Source organism: Onychostruthus taczanowskii, unplaced genomic scaffold (genome assembly GCF_017590055.1).
Source record: "Onychostruthus taczanowskii isolate IOZ18803 unplaced genomic scaffold, ASM1759005v1 scaffold10, whole genome shotgun sequence".
Taxonomy (NCBI): Eukaryota; Metazoa; Chordata; class Aves; order Passeriformes; family Passeridae; genus Onychostruthus; species Onychostruthus taczanowskii.
In genome coordinates, this window is record NW_024496526.1 from 7176783 (window position 1) to 7191785 (window position 15003).

At 44.2% G+C, this 15003-nt stretch overlaps 1 protein-coding gene across 1 annotated transcript in view; it reads right to left on the bottom strand.

Annotated features, from left to right (window-relative positions):
* Nucleotides 1-15003, bottom strand: part of SEMA5B (semaphorin 5B) — a 127164-nt gene that overhangs the window by 23470 nt on the left and 88691 nt on the right. Inside the window, exons 11-16 of the mRNA XM_041406501.1 lie at nt 13676-13793; nt 8027-8208; nt 4866-5009; nt 3245-3392; nt 1751-1976; nt 894-1112 (exon numbers count right to left, since the gene is read on the bottom strand). Coding sequence (XP_041262435.1) covers nt 894-1112; nt 1751-1976; nt 3245-3392; nt 4866-5009; nt 8027-8208; nt 13676-13793 — 1037 coding nt within the window. The remainder of the gene's footprint in view (nt 1-893; nt 1113-1750; nt 1977-3244; nt 3393-4865; nt 5010-8026; nt 8209-13675; nt 13794-15003) is intronic.

The window sequence follows — 15003 nt, forward strand, 5'->3', positions numbered from 1 at the left end:
AGTGCTAGAGTTATTTCCTTTTTATAGGCCATAGAGTGCAATATTTGACACTCCTGTTGTACTCTTGCTGCACATTCTGATCATATCTGCATTTGAATTTTATCTTTGTATTGAATTTTAGAATCATAATAGTACTACTATAATAGAGCATTTTCAAGTGTAGGCCACAAACTATATTGCCAGAGGTAGATAATTGCTGGAGCTGCAAAGAGGCAAGGTAATTTGTGTAAGATCACTTAAATTTACTTTAGAAAGTTATTACAGAGCAAGGAAAATGATAAGTGAGAGAGAATACAGTAGTCAATGGTCTATTACTACTATTCTGGACCAGGAGTGCAACATAAACATGAGGACAAACTCGAAAACCAGGAAACCAGGCAAGAATACTCCCTGCTGGCTGTGCAGGAAATGGTAACTGATGTCAAGAGTAGATGCCCATCGCAAGAACAATACGAAAGCAGGAGAGGGGGAAGAAATAAGTGTTCACAAGTAGAACCGCCACATCAAGCATCTCTATACAGTATTAAGCCACATTTATTAAGCCTGCCTTCTCTTCATGGAGCAGATGCACCATGATGCCCTCCACTGGATGGAGCATCAAACCTTCCTGAAGCAAAGGATTGCTACAAGCCACCATACTACTTCCTCTAGAGGATGTGGCTGTGTTACCCTCTGAGCCGAGGTGAAACCTAAGTCAGCACTAAAGATAACATACGTGGGTCATTAAATAGCTTTAAAAAACATAAGGCAAAATCCCCCAAATTAAAAAAAAAAAAAGGAAAAGAAAAAAAAGGCAGCTTAGAAATACTGATTTTGTGGTTGTGGTTGTTGCTCTACCATTAAGATTTAGGAAAACACCTCTGAATTTCATGCAGGAAGATGATCATGTTTACCTGGGCAGGGGTGAGGATTGCAGTCTTGGTACTCCATCGCTGACCCCACACAGGGCAAGCCACCATTTTTAGGTTCAGGGTTTGTGCATGTTCTCTTCCTGATCCTAAAGCCCAGCTCACAATCCCTGGAGCAGGAAGACCAGGCCCCCCAAAAGGACCAGCCCCCATTGATAATCCGTGCAGAGGTCTTACCAGTCTTGAGGAGGTCATCAACAAGAGCTTCAAGGAAAACAAACAAAATGCCATAAGATCACAAATTAATCATTTGTTGGGTGTTTAAAAAGGTGTTCAGCTCATGAATAAAATCAGGATCTATATGCCCTGCAGAACAGTTTCTGCTGAAAGCCCTTGGCAAGAGTTTTTTTTTTTTTCCCAGAGCGACAGCTAAACTAGACAGAAAAAGAAATTTGTACACATACAAACTGAGTCTGCTGGTAACCTTGACAAATCACCTCCCTGGGCAGCACATTGTGGCAGTCCAGGCTGTGCCCTCAAGATGCTGCCTTGCATCACAGCAGTCCTGCAGGGAACAACCTGAGAGACAGCGCGCAAGGGCAGAAAGAAAAGACACACTGTCCTGAGAACAGCTCTTCTCTTCTTTAGACCCCCATTACTCGCCTGCTATCTTTGGGGCAGCCTAGCAGGAGCAATAACACATCTATACACTGCCATAAGCACAGAGCTCACGACTGTGTATCTGTGTCATGGGGCTCTCCCCATCCCTGCCACTCAGCAGTGACACCAGCCGTACATGTTGCCACTACTGCAGCCACAGTCAAGGGCTTGTTCCGAGACATCCCCCTTCCACCACCCCACCTAGGCCTGCCCCAGGGTCCCTCCGAGCTGGCAGGACGTACAGTCAGTGTCACACACTGCGGAGCCATCGTTGGGGCAGAAGCGACTCTCAGTTTTCTTCCTCCCGAACTGCAGCTCGTGGGGGTCTGACAGCTGGGCCCGGCACGTGTAGCGGAAGCGCTGCTCCTGGCGCGCGCCGTTCTGGGTGATGTTGACAGGCATCCACGGGGTCCAGGGTGTGTTCCTGCGCACCTCTGGGCAGCTCTCTGGGTTGCATGTCTTGTATTCCTGCCACGAAGGAAAACCACTCCCTCCTTACTTATTAAACAGCAGCAGCCTAACTGGCAGAGGCTTACTTACACTTCAGAAAACAACGAGAGTACTCTCTAGATCTCAAACAACCCCCACCCACCTTATCTGACCTCACAGGAACAAGTCAGTGCTGGGCACAGCACAAAATGTGGTGATTATACAGGCAGTGTGCTACATAGGTGGACCTCAAGGGTAAACTGTGCTTGCTATTTTTATGTCTCCCTCAGGTTTGCGTTTCTTTGCTGACTCAAAGTCCTGTGGGGCTTCAACAGCTTGGTTCATTATCGGCAGGAGAATAATTCAGGCAAGAGATAATAATAACAACAAACAAGTTTTCTGCTCTGACCCTGAGATACTCTTCTCAGGTCAGTCTAGAGAAGCCTCAAGAGGACAAAATGTCAGCAAGGTTCATTCCTTGAAAGTTTATAATTTCATTTTTAATAGTAGGGTTTAGAGTAGATCTTTTTACAGCTATTTTTGTTTGGTTGGCTTTTCAAACTCTCTCGTGAAGGTTATGAACCATTTGCCATCCTTGGTCTAGAGCAGCCATTGAGCATAGACAGTATTCTGGCTGGCTGGGAATGGGGGGATTTGAGGGTTTTACAATTCTCATCACTAATGGGAGTAATTCCAGTGACAAACATTTGTGTTCTTGATTTAAATAAACTAAATAAAAAACTCTCTTCTGGCAGAGGGGAAGAAATGTAATGCTTCAGGACTTCATGATTCTAGTGTAAATGCCAAATATCTTGGTAAGAAATCTGAGGTTCCAGAGCAAATCTGCTTACACTGAAATGAAGCCCCACACAACCAATTAAAATGGTTGCAGGAAACAGCTGCTGGAACAGCAGTGGGAAAGTAAAGAGAGCAAATGGGGTGCTGGACCTTTTGTTTACTCAAGTGTGACAGTGCAACTCATTTTTGATGTGTGTGGCCTCCTTGACTCAACAGGATCATCCCTGGGAGTGGGACAGAAGAAGAGAACATGTCCAGAGCTTTCAGGTAAAGGACTTGATATCAGCCTACAGAGGCCTAAGGAAGAACTCTGTACACCAGTCTGTCCCTAAATCTGTCACCCCTCTGTTTCCGAGTTCATTTCAGCATCCTCTGCAGCAAAAACTGAGGATAGCATTTTCTTCTTGCTTGAGAAATAAAACCACAATGGAGAGAGAAGCTAAATACCCCATTCCTCAATGCTACTGTCAATAGGTACCCCTCATGCAATGTCAATAAATAATACATACCACAGCACAGCCTGGACATGTGTTTCCATTTTCACAGGACCTCTGCCTTGAATGAATCCCTCCACCACAATTCACGCTACATTTATTCCAGGGTCCCCATGAAGACCAAAAAATCGGTAATGGACATGGACTGTTCTCATTACAGAACCTGAAAGAAGAAAGTGCTTAAAAAACTCCATGTCAGCACATCCAAGGGAGGAAACGGTGTGGGACGCAAGACTGCACACTGCATTTGGGCACAACTGATGCATGCACAGAGAGTCAGCAGTGGCTGACACAACATCAGATTAGCAATATTCCTGTCCATGGAGAGAAATGTAGCCTTCGTACCAAATGGGTGTGATTAATCAGGCTGAGCTCAGTGACATGGTTGGAGTAAATTGTCAGGATCAGGTTTTCTGAAGTGCTCTGTCTCAGAACTTTTCCACAAACACTGAGTCCACAAAAGAGCTCATAAACTGATGCCCAAATGTCACAAAGAAAGAGTGGATAGCAAATATTCTAAATGGGATGACTGGTGGGAGGACAACTCAACACTGATCTGTCACTACCGGCAGGTACTAAATACCTCACAATGTTCTTTTCACACAATCTGGCTTTTACTGCTGCCTCAGCCCTAAAAAGCTAGAGTTTGCAACTGGATCCTATATACATCTAAAAGCAGGGGAATGCTATTTCATGTTGTGTGTCAAAAGTAACTGTGATTTTGTTCATCTTTTAAATCAATATTGTTCTCAAATTTAATCACACAGAACTACAACTGACTCAGAGGTAGTCTTTAAACCCAAAAAGGAACATTGTGAATGGACACAAATCCAACCAAACATTAAAATGTCTTGAAATATGGAAGTTAAATGACTTGCTCTTTTTATTCTGAGAAATGCAGAGACATATATCTTAGTGACCACTCAAGGGACAAGCAACAGTCTATTGCCAAGTAGAGGTGGCCTTTAATGAAATGTCAGGCCTGGAAGGAAGTTGGGGTGCCTTGAAGCATGTATTTCATGAGGGGCCAAGCTTGAAGAAGGGCTATAGTTCAGATGGCTCTGTAGGTTCAGAAAGCATTAGGTTTTTAGTAATTTTGTGTGAAATTTTCATAGTTTAGAGGGAGGAAAAGGTGTTTTTCTGATAACATACCCTGCAAAAACTCAAGCCTGAATCTGTGAGTTAAGCTGTATTTTGCCTTGAACTGCTTTTGGAGCATCAGCACAAGTAATAGAGACTTGGAAATGGTGCAACTGGCAGTGAAAGCTGCACATATTCAGCTGCCACTCTAGGGATGAATCAGAAAGGAGTAACTGTGTCCATAAACTCTACAGTGCCAACAACAGGCACAGCTTCTCCCTTCGGGGAGGAGGTCAGCCCTCTGTGTGGGACAAGAATACTTGCAGAGGTCTGAAGGGTCCTGCTTGGGAGTGAGGGCAGCTGTGAAGTGTCTGATGTTCACAGGCTCACTGAAAGAGGGTGTCCATGCACAAACACAGCCGCATCCCTCCCAGGCTCCAGGACTGCTTCCGCTCTGCACGTTGAGCCCACAGCCTCAATCTGCCTTCCCAGCCACCACTTCCAGCTGCCAACACTGCAGCCACAGGAATGAGCACACACCATCATGAACTCTTACCTTTCCTCCCTGCTCTGTCCAACGCAGACCCTGCCCCCATACCGTGGCGCGGGATTGCTGCAGGAGCGCTGCCGGACCTGGAAGCCGATCCCACAGGAGGTGCTGCATGGGGCCCAGGAAGACCACGGTGTCCAAGCACCATTTCTAGCAAAAAGGGTGAGAGAGAACAGAGTATGGGAGAAGTGTTGAACTCAGGGGAGAATAGATCATTCATTTCAACCAGTCTTTGTATTGGGGGAGTTTTTTAAAAGGGAGTTTCAAAAGTGCTTAGCAGTGGCCTAACTGTCTTCCCTTTGAAGTCTCTAAGAATTGAAAAGGAAGACAACTAAGGCAATGCTGAATGATTTTGAAAATGTCTCCTAGAATTTACTAGGCAATAGTGTGGTTAGTGTAATTTTCAGTGACTATTCTCCATCATCTTCCCCATGTATCATAACCCTGCTCTTCTGACCCAATGGCTGATCCCAAAATTGTATGTCCTGAACTCTTCTGCACAGGAGTTCTGGTTTTGAGGATCATGAATGTCAGTTGTGCTGAAGGATGTAAAAAAACCTACCCTCTGCTAATTCAGTAGATACTTATGCTTTGAATCTTTTACAGCAACACCACTGCCAGCTCCCATGTTTTCATCACAAACCTCATAATATTTTGTGCTTTCCTAAAGCCTTCAGCATTGAATCATATTAAATGGAAATCTCAAATTTCATTAAAAATAACAATAATTGCTTATAGCTTTCATGGCCGCTTGCAGACGTCACTGCAGTGTGACCTTAAATCTGTAGAAACCAGAGGCAATTAAGAGCTCAGAGGCAGGATCGAGTTTCATGGTTTAATGAGTGATCACATCTCTGCTGAACAGTGGTAACACAGCCTGAAGCCAGTGTGATGTAAAACTGCCTAGTTCACACCTCAGCGCTGGAAACACTGGCAAAGCTCCTGTGAGAGGCTGAGCATGTGCAGGTGCCTAAACATGTGCTTACACAGAAGCCAACATTTTAATCTTTAAAATCTTGCATCTATTAAAGCTCACCTTCCTCTGATTTGGCAGCACTGGACCTTGAAGCAGGAGAGGAGGAACCATATCTCATCCTTTCTGTGCTGCAGGTTTCATTTCATATGGAGCCAGTGGTAATGCTCTGTCTTATAAAACTGCCTAATCTTGACATTTCAGTGCCTTAAGCCAAAAAATATCTTTCCTGGGGTGTGTTTTTTCAAAAAAGAAAAACCTTTCTAAAAAGTATAGTCAAAAAACAACTCAGGTGCTCTCTGACTCTTGAAAGCTAAGCTTGAAAACAGATGTTAATTTTCAAAGCATTTACTGAACTAATAACACTGCTGGCAAGAAGTATTTTCTGGCATAGCACCAATCAGGGCAGAGGATGAAAGTTAAAACCCACATTGCCCTTCACAGTTTTTGTATTTTTTATCAACTCTTGCCTGTTCTTGGCAGCTTTATTTCAGAACCCTGTTAGATCTTTCCCCCCTCTTCTTGTTCTCTTATCCTTCTCCCTCTCCCTCTCTTCCTTCCCTTCTCCCACCCCAAACAAGGTCAAAGAACAAGAAATCCACTCATATAAAAAAACCTACTATTCCATATTATTCTGCTATGTTTTAAACTACCTACTACCTCCCTTCTTTAACTTAAAAGAATAATAATATGTAAAATCATAAAAAAAAAATCAAATGGAAGGTTGCTGTTACTGCTGCAAAAAGGGCAAGTAATTTCTACTAAAGAAATCCTCAAAACCCCAACAATTCTCGACATCTATTTGTGTTTCAGGATTTTTAACAAAAATAAAGACAACTTCCACTTTCAGATCTCCAGCTTTTTAATAGAACTCATCTTTAAACATCCTACTCCCTCTTTGCAGAAAGAAATCTCAGTGCCATATGAAGTCAATTAAAGGAAATTTGAGGGCTGAAGCGGATGTAAGATGACCAGATGTCCCTATTTTTCAAACCATGCTGTTTTCGTATGTCTTAAGATTGAATAATCTGTTTTTCATCCCTTTCTTAGAAGCTGTTCCTGCCTCTTTTGCCATCAGAGCAGTGCTGAGAAATCCATCCCACTGGCATGTTTTCCATTTGTCACTGACAGAAAAAGCCTGCCTGGGAAAGGCTTTTGCTCAGCCCATGGTGGCAGCACAGGGGCAGGAATGACTGCACACCTTTTGGGCAACACGACCCATAACTGGAAGGAGAGATGCCAATTAAAACATGAGTATTGCTGAATTTTTGGTGCCAAGGCCAGCACTGATCTCCAGGGATGAGTCAAGAGGCAGCTGTCCTTAATGGAATGAATGTTTATGGAGAAGATAAAGTACATAAAAACTATATTGACCCAATATTTACCAAAATCCTGGCTGCCCCCACCCTGATTAAATAGTGCTTACACTACTGCATCATCTTCCCTTGAGTCATGACATGATGTGGTCTGAGGTGGTGGGGCACCACGGACACAAACACCATGGCTATGTTTGGGCACCCTACAGGAGGACATTTAGCTTCCATACTGCCAAAGCTGAGCTTCAGGCTCCCGTGGGCAGGCAGTGCTTTGGCCCCAGCTGAGCTCTGTGTGTTGTTCCAGCGCCGTCCCGGCAGCCGCCTCCCGCACCCTCCTGCTGGCTGCCAGAGGATGAGCCTGAGGATGACGAGCTGCTCTCACCTGTGCAGCAGACAGGCTGTGCTGCAGACAGGTCACAGACTCCAGAACAAGGCAAACAAGCCTTGCCTGGAGCTAGGCTCAGCCCTGTCCTTACAAGTGTTGCTCTGAAGGAGCTCTGCTTGGTTTTGGCAAAGTGGCCTTGGAACCCAAGCCCTGAAAAATTATGAGCTTATTGATTTTTTTAGTCTGCTGTTCAGCTGGCTGACAACTACCTCTGCCTTACTCACCTCCTCCTGGTGGGTGACTACTCACTGTACAGCTGAGGGAAACCAAGGCACAGTTTGGTGTACAGTAATTTGGGGTGCTCATCTTCCAAGAGCCTTGGCTGAGGGCCCTTTGCTCAGAGCCTTAGGTTTCTTCATTTTACACAGACTTCAAGCTGAACCTCACACACCTCACATTGGCTGGGATACAATGACATGCTCACAAGGAAGGAGCTAAGCTGTCGACACACACAACTCTTGCTCCCTTGAGAAGCACAAAGACGCTGAGGTACCTTGAACAATTTGCAACTTCAATCCTGGCCCCTTCACAGCTGCGACCTCCACAGCGAGGACGAGGGCTGTCACATGAACGTGACCTACACATACAGGAGCCTGTGCTGTCCCCATCTGAATGCTCACACAGTTGCCATGGGGACCAAGGCCCCAATCTTCCATTTGTCGTCAGGTTTTTCACCTAATTTTATGAGGAAAAAAAAAAGTCATTAATAGCAAGTTTACATTTCTGGAGACAGGCCCACAATAGAAATGCCAAAGAAAGCTGCCGGGGGGATTAGGATGCATCTTAGATGGGAGCTGTCTGTGCTTGCGAGCAAGATTCAAAACAGAGGGTTGTTTTCAGACAATGCCACATCAATATTTACCCTCCAAATTCCACGCTGCATACCTAACATGTGCACACAGGCACTGAGCCGACCCAGCCAGCACCACACCAGGAGCAACAACCATCTGCCACACCACACAACCACCATGCTCCCTGTTCCACACTGCACAGATTCAGCCTTTCAAGCAACACCATGGCCAGTACTGACTGACCCCACTCCATCATATTCCAGCCTCTGCAGGGCTTCCTGCAGAGTATTTTCCAAGTTAGTGTTCATATAACCATAGTGACCAGTTGAGGCTGGGGACTCACTGAGTTTGGCCCTGCCCAAACCTGCAGTAAAAATTATTTCCCTTTCTAAACTGAGGTGTAGCCTAAATGGTCATGTGGATGAAGAACAAAAAGTGACGAACATGACGGTGACTAGCATTAATGTTGAGGATCACATAGTCACCTAAAGAGTAAGGATTCATCTCAAGACAATTTATAGACCAGACCACACTGCTATCTGTTCCCTCTGCCCTTTGCTTCATGCCTGCACAGCCTTGAACAGGCTGGGACTTGACAGCTTCCTGCATACTGTAGTGAAGGAAAAATACAGTAGTCCTGGCAGACCAAGAGCATGAGAAACAGAACTGTTTCAGGGCTGGTGACAACCCTCCAGTAGACAGAGTGTCAGAGCTTGCTCTCCTGTGCCCTGTTTTAACCAGTGCTTCTAGAGGAGCCCTAAGCCGTGGGCTGGGAGACAAGGCTGCTAGGGCCCTTGCCCCCAAAGGCTGTCTGGAGAGGATGTGCTACTTGCTTCTCCTGGAATCGCTCCTGGCCACTACTGCCTTCTTGTGCCCACTCCACCACTACTGCAAAGTCCTGCAGACCAAGACTAGGTCTTGAAAGCTTCCCTGAACACCCCTGTCCTGGCATCCCTTCTGCTATTGGCTTGAGAAACGCCATGCAGAAAGGGATTGGTGCTGGCCCTGCCTGCGTACAGCTACTCCCCTGTAAAAGCACAGCACCATGATGAACTTCTGCTCCCCGCCCCATGCCCCCATCCCGAAGTGCCAGGCCTTGCAGGCAGATGGCACAGATGGCGGCTGCCTGCAAGCAGCTCATGCCTGTGGGGTGACCCATGTGGTGGTGGGGTGCTCAGCAGCTTTGGTAAAGCTGCTGGCAAAGGCAACACTGCATTTGGCCTCAGTGATGCACACAACCAAGGGTGAAGGCAGGAGGAGGCTGGGCCCCTGGCAAGCAGCCCTGGCCCCAGATCTGAGCCAGCTACCCTGACAAACCCCACAGTGCCATGCTCCAGTGAGCTCTGCTGCCAGCAGGATCCGTCCCCTGGGCTGCCCCAGAGGGGGAATGATTGTCCCTGCTTTACAGACAAGTAAACCGAGGCACGGAGGGGCTGTGAGCCTGCTCAGCAGTCATGCAAGAGCCAACCACAGCCTTGGGAAGAGTGCTTTCCAGCATTCATCCTCTGAAACATGCTGCTCTGTGCTTATTCTCCAAGACTGGCACTACGTTAAACACTCTGAATGTACCTCTGGTGGGTTGTCATCTTCCCCTCTCAACCATCTAGAGCAGCATCAAAAATATGCAGCAGTGGCATGGAAGCAATTTAGATCTGATACTCAACTCCTCAGGCTGCAGCTGGGGGTTTCAGGCATCTGCTGTAAGCCTTTGTTTGCAATAGATTATCATGTAGTTGTAAAAATTTGCTCTGGGCGGAAGGTTACAAGGCAAGATGCCCACAGAGGAGATCATTGAGCTTTGTTGTTGTTGTTGAATTTGCTGTTTTAAACACTGTTTAAAAATCAATACAGTTGGGTTTCTAGAAGTTGGAAGGGGGGAATCAAAATAAGTACTTTGAGATATTTAACACTAGATTTTTATCTCATTTTTCCTCTTGCCTTAGAAGTATTGGATCATTTCTATTCATTTTTGAGCCAGAAAGCCTTGCTGATTCCAGCAGGGAGTTCTGTTCTGAAATCAATGGGATGATATGGCCCGTGGCATCAATTAAAAAAAATAAAAAACTAGCAAATAATCATTGGCTCGTAAGTGATACTGGGAAACAACCCAAAAATTAAACAAATAAGCAACTATAACCAAATGCTGAGATTTATAAACATGTCACACTGTGAGTGTGGGAAGATTTATACTTAAGAAATTTCATATGGATTATCATTCCATCTTTAAATCCACAAAAATATCTTCAAAAGAGTAAACTTAGGAAGTGGGATAAAAACACATATGCACTGATCTTTTTCAGGAATACCTTTACAAGGCAAATCCTTTGAAGCCTACACAGTGCCTATCAGACAGAGAGGACATCTTTAAAAACACATCTGATCAAATGCCCTTCTCTCACCTGCCAGTATTGCCATTTCTGGAATTCTTGCCTTTTATAAACTGCCATACTCACACCAAAGGCCTCATTTTTTTTCTTCCATGTAGAATCTAAAAAGCTCAAGTGCAGCATCTAAAAATTCAGACTGACCACTTCTAATCTCTGCTACCAGGATATTTTCCATGTTTATTCTGATATTACAGGTAAGATTGGAAGCATTCCTTGTTCTTTCAATTAATCTGTTCTTTATCTTGGGATTCAGATATGAACTGCTTATAATTTTGCCAAGCTTTAATTACTTAATCTGGAAGTTTCCATGTTAGCTGTTTGATGAAAGCTGAAAGTTCTTGCAAAGTTTCAGTCAAACTACTTAAACCGTTCATAAAATCAAATCTAGAGGAAAAGACTCTCCATAAGTAGCAATATTTTCCTTGAAACAAACTAGTGTTCAGAGCAAAGAGGTGAACTTTATGTCCTTGTAACACATTTTGCAATTCCCGTGAAACCATTCAAAACTGTCCAGCGTATAAAATCACTGGGACATCAGAAAAATTAAGTTTTCAGAGATTCATAGATTTTAATCCCATCACCCAAAGACTCTTCTGTGCACTGGAGATGCTTCAGTGTGGGCCAGAGCAGGATCACCCTGGGCACTGCAGCTCTGAGCAGCTGAGTCCACACGAATTGATAGCAGGGTACAAGACACCCAAAAACAGAGTGGGGAAACTGCCACGGTAGCATGGAACAGATGCAATATGAGTAAGATAGTGAGGGGTTTGTTGGAAACACAAAGTAGGACTGGGTTGAACACCTGGAAGGAAGATCATTGTTTGGCTCAGGATAAGGAGGACAGTACACTTTACTGGGAATACTCAATTCCTGACTTGCCCACCATCCTCAACAGTGACAACATGAGCTTGGCTAATAGTTTATTAGTTAAAGCTAAAGTTCCTTTCCTACTGGTGGCTCATGTTGGCATCAGTAAGATACCACAAAATAGGATGCATCTGTTTTTCTAAAATCAAAGGGCACCTCACTCCCTTCTCCCAAGAAAGCTCGTGCAATCTGTATCAGAGCTCCCTGGTAAAGTAAGGGCACATACATGGAAGAGCAGCTTAGTTTGTGGAATTTGTGTGCTACCATTTCTTAATGTTACAATGGTTGAGAATGCAACCTCAGTAGCCCCTAGGAAATTCTGCATGTTATCTAGTAATACTATATACTGACCATTACACCATGTATTATGTTTACACTGCATGATTAAGCCTCTATCTAAAGTCCCTTCATATTAAAGCTGGAGAGTGGGGATCTGTGGCACAATGTAGTGCTGTACAAAGATGTTCAGACTAGCTCTGAACAAGCCTGTTTGCACAAGAGCAGCAGTCGTGTTAGTGTTGTGGTTGACTCACACAAATGCCTGGCCCATGTAGGATATAATTCAATAATATGCCAGTTCTGGCTTTAAAAGTTGCTGAATGCCAGTCTCTCAGCTGTGCCAGGACATCTGTTTGTGGGCTAGGCTGCAGAAGAACTCACTGACATTAGCTGGGTTAGGAAAAGTTTATTTGGGAGGGGTGCTTTTAATCTACACCATTTTACACTTGACTGTGATCTCACATACAGCTGTACCAGCACAGCTGAGTGCCTGGTGCTCAGCCCAGAAAAGCAGGGTGGGAAAAGCCAGGACTTCTTATGAGAGTAACTCATCCAGCTAAACTCACAGACAGGTCTTTTGCAGGAATGAAGTTTGGCATTGGGTCATTACATTCCCCTTCCCTTTCAGTGCTCATCTGCACATGCTGTTCTAGACTCTTGCTTCTGTTGACCATGACTTTTGTCCTGCACTGAATACAAGGAAATACTTGGATATTGCTGATGCAGGTGTTTAAATGAGCCATCCCACTCCATGTCAGTATGAATTTGTTCCAGTGAGTGGCAGGGGTTAAAGAAAAAGGAAGTACTTGCATGTGGATTTTAAACAGCTTGGCAGCCTGTCAGTCAAAGAGCACAAGGCTGACATATGTAACAGAATAGAGCATCTACACAGAAAATAATCTACAATGGAATGTTAAAACAAATGTAAAATGTACCCAAGAACAGCCAAAACTCCTGAATATTCTGTGCTGGATTTTTATGACCTTGAAACAATGACCTGGAGTAGTTTGTTCCCTAGCATGCACCACAGCAGACATGCTCAAACTAGAGGATTAACACCTCACACACCTATCAACAGACACAGGCATTAAGCAGGATGAGATAACAGCATGGGCAATCAAGAAGGACTGCATCCCAGTTCAGCACAGGAGGGTTATAAACACACAAGCCTCTGAATCCAGCAGTGAAAAACTCAAGCCTGCCAAGCTGAGGATGGATTGAAGTAATGACTAATATTTCCTGGGAAAATATCTTTGGAGTAAGGAAGATAAGGGGAATAAACACCCCAGCACCTCCAGACAGAAATAACGTACTGAAGATATAACCCATCCAGTCCTCTCTCCCTATCTACTGGACTTAACAGTATTACCATGCTAATTGACATTAGATAATAACAATGAGCATTAATGACAATTTCTCCTCCACCCTCAATTTATTTAACAAGACTGCTTTTTCATTCCCAGCCATCTTGGAGGTACAGTTCAAGCGGCAGGAATTATAGTCAGCCAGCCAGCTTCTGGGGATCACAGCCAGGAACTGGATATTGTCATCAGAGAAGGGTGGGTGGCTGGCAAGGGAGCTGGAGAGTCAGTCTGATTCAAGAAGAGACACTTATTTTCTATATGCATCTCTTGGTGACCAGAACCAGGAAAAAAGACCATCTCTTTGCAATATCATATAAATTTGGTCTCAGGTCTGCTGGAGTCAGATTAGAACAGCCAGACCTCTTCAGGCTGCCATACACCCTGCTTCCCTTCTCCCTTTACACATACACACATCAATCAGTATATATAAAACGTTTCCACTGCTTCCACTTACTGGGCACTCAGTAATATTTTGGGTCCAGAGGCTCATGTTGGAGCTGTCCTCAATGGTAGTGCATCGCTTCTGTTTGCTATCCCAGCCACAGTAAGGGTCTCTGGCTCCCAGGCACTCCCTGCATGTGTAAAGACAAAAGATTAAAGCCCTTTAAGACTGTCTAGCTCTAAAGACACGTATTCAAGTATAGTCCTTGTGTGTGACAGCTGTCAGCCGCACCAAGGCTCAGCAGAAGAAACAATTTCTTTAAGCGGAGGTTTACCTGCTTGGAAGGGGGAAAAAATGAATAGGAGGGTGATAGGACACAAAGCAAATATCACTCATAGAAACTGTAGATTAAAAATCACTTCACTCTTCTCCAAGGCCTAGGGAAAGAAAATGACTTTACAAATTTTAGTCAAAGAGCACTTGTCATTGAGATATCTTTGAGCCCCCATGTAATCACACAGCAGGCCAAATCTCACACAAAGCGACCTCTGTGACTATGTTTTCTGACACTGTGTCCATCCGAAGGGGTTAGACAAGCAGAATTAGCCAATGGACTTCTAATAAAGGCTTTCTATTAGTCTTGGTCTTTGCTGGAACAATGGTTTCATTTATAATCCCAGCATCAAGATGTCAGTTTGGAAAAGTCACAGCAGAACATTATTTCTAAGCTTTTGGCTGCTTTGAACACTGCTGTATTCATTTTCCTTCTGAATCCATATTTACAGGCTAAGTGTGTGTTCCCAACATGTGAGCTGCTAAACAAAAATATCTAGGGCTATTACTGCCACTAAACAGTGAAGATCAGTCACAGAAGTAGTCTGTACTAATAAAATTCAGCTGTATTGGTTGTTCCCATGAGTTGCTTTCAAATTGCTAATTTTCATTAAGAAAATATAGAGGTACAAGCCACATCATGCATGTAAAGACAAAGAGAGGACTAAACCTAAAATGAGTCACAACACTATTTTTAATCCCTATGATCCATTCTCATCTATCACACAAAAGGCTGATAAGATCTTTCAAAAAATCTCAAATGACTTGAAAACTGCCAATTAGCAGCAAGGGACCGAGGGGAAAGATTCAGTTCCAGAAGCTAAACAGGAGAGTAATAAAATGTATTCTAAGGCAAAGTATCAGTATGATTAATGAAACATCAAACCCCCCCACAAATGCAATGAGATGTGAACTGTTCCCTCCAAGAAATCTTTGAAATCCTATTAGCCTGTAATCAGCTGCAAATGAAAAAGCAAGTCCCTCACACACAGCTGAGAACACTCTATTAGTCTGTACTGACTCCACAGTGATTGGTCCCAAAGCAAACCCCAGATTGCTTTGATGTC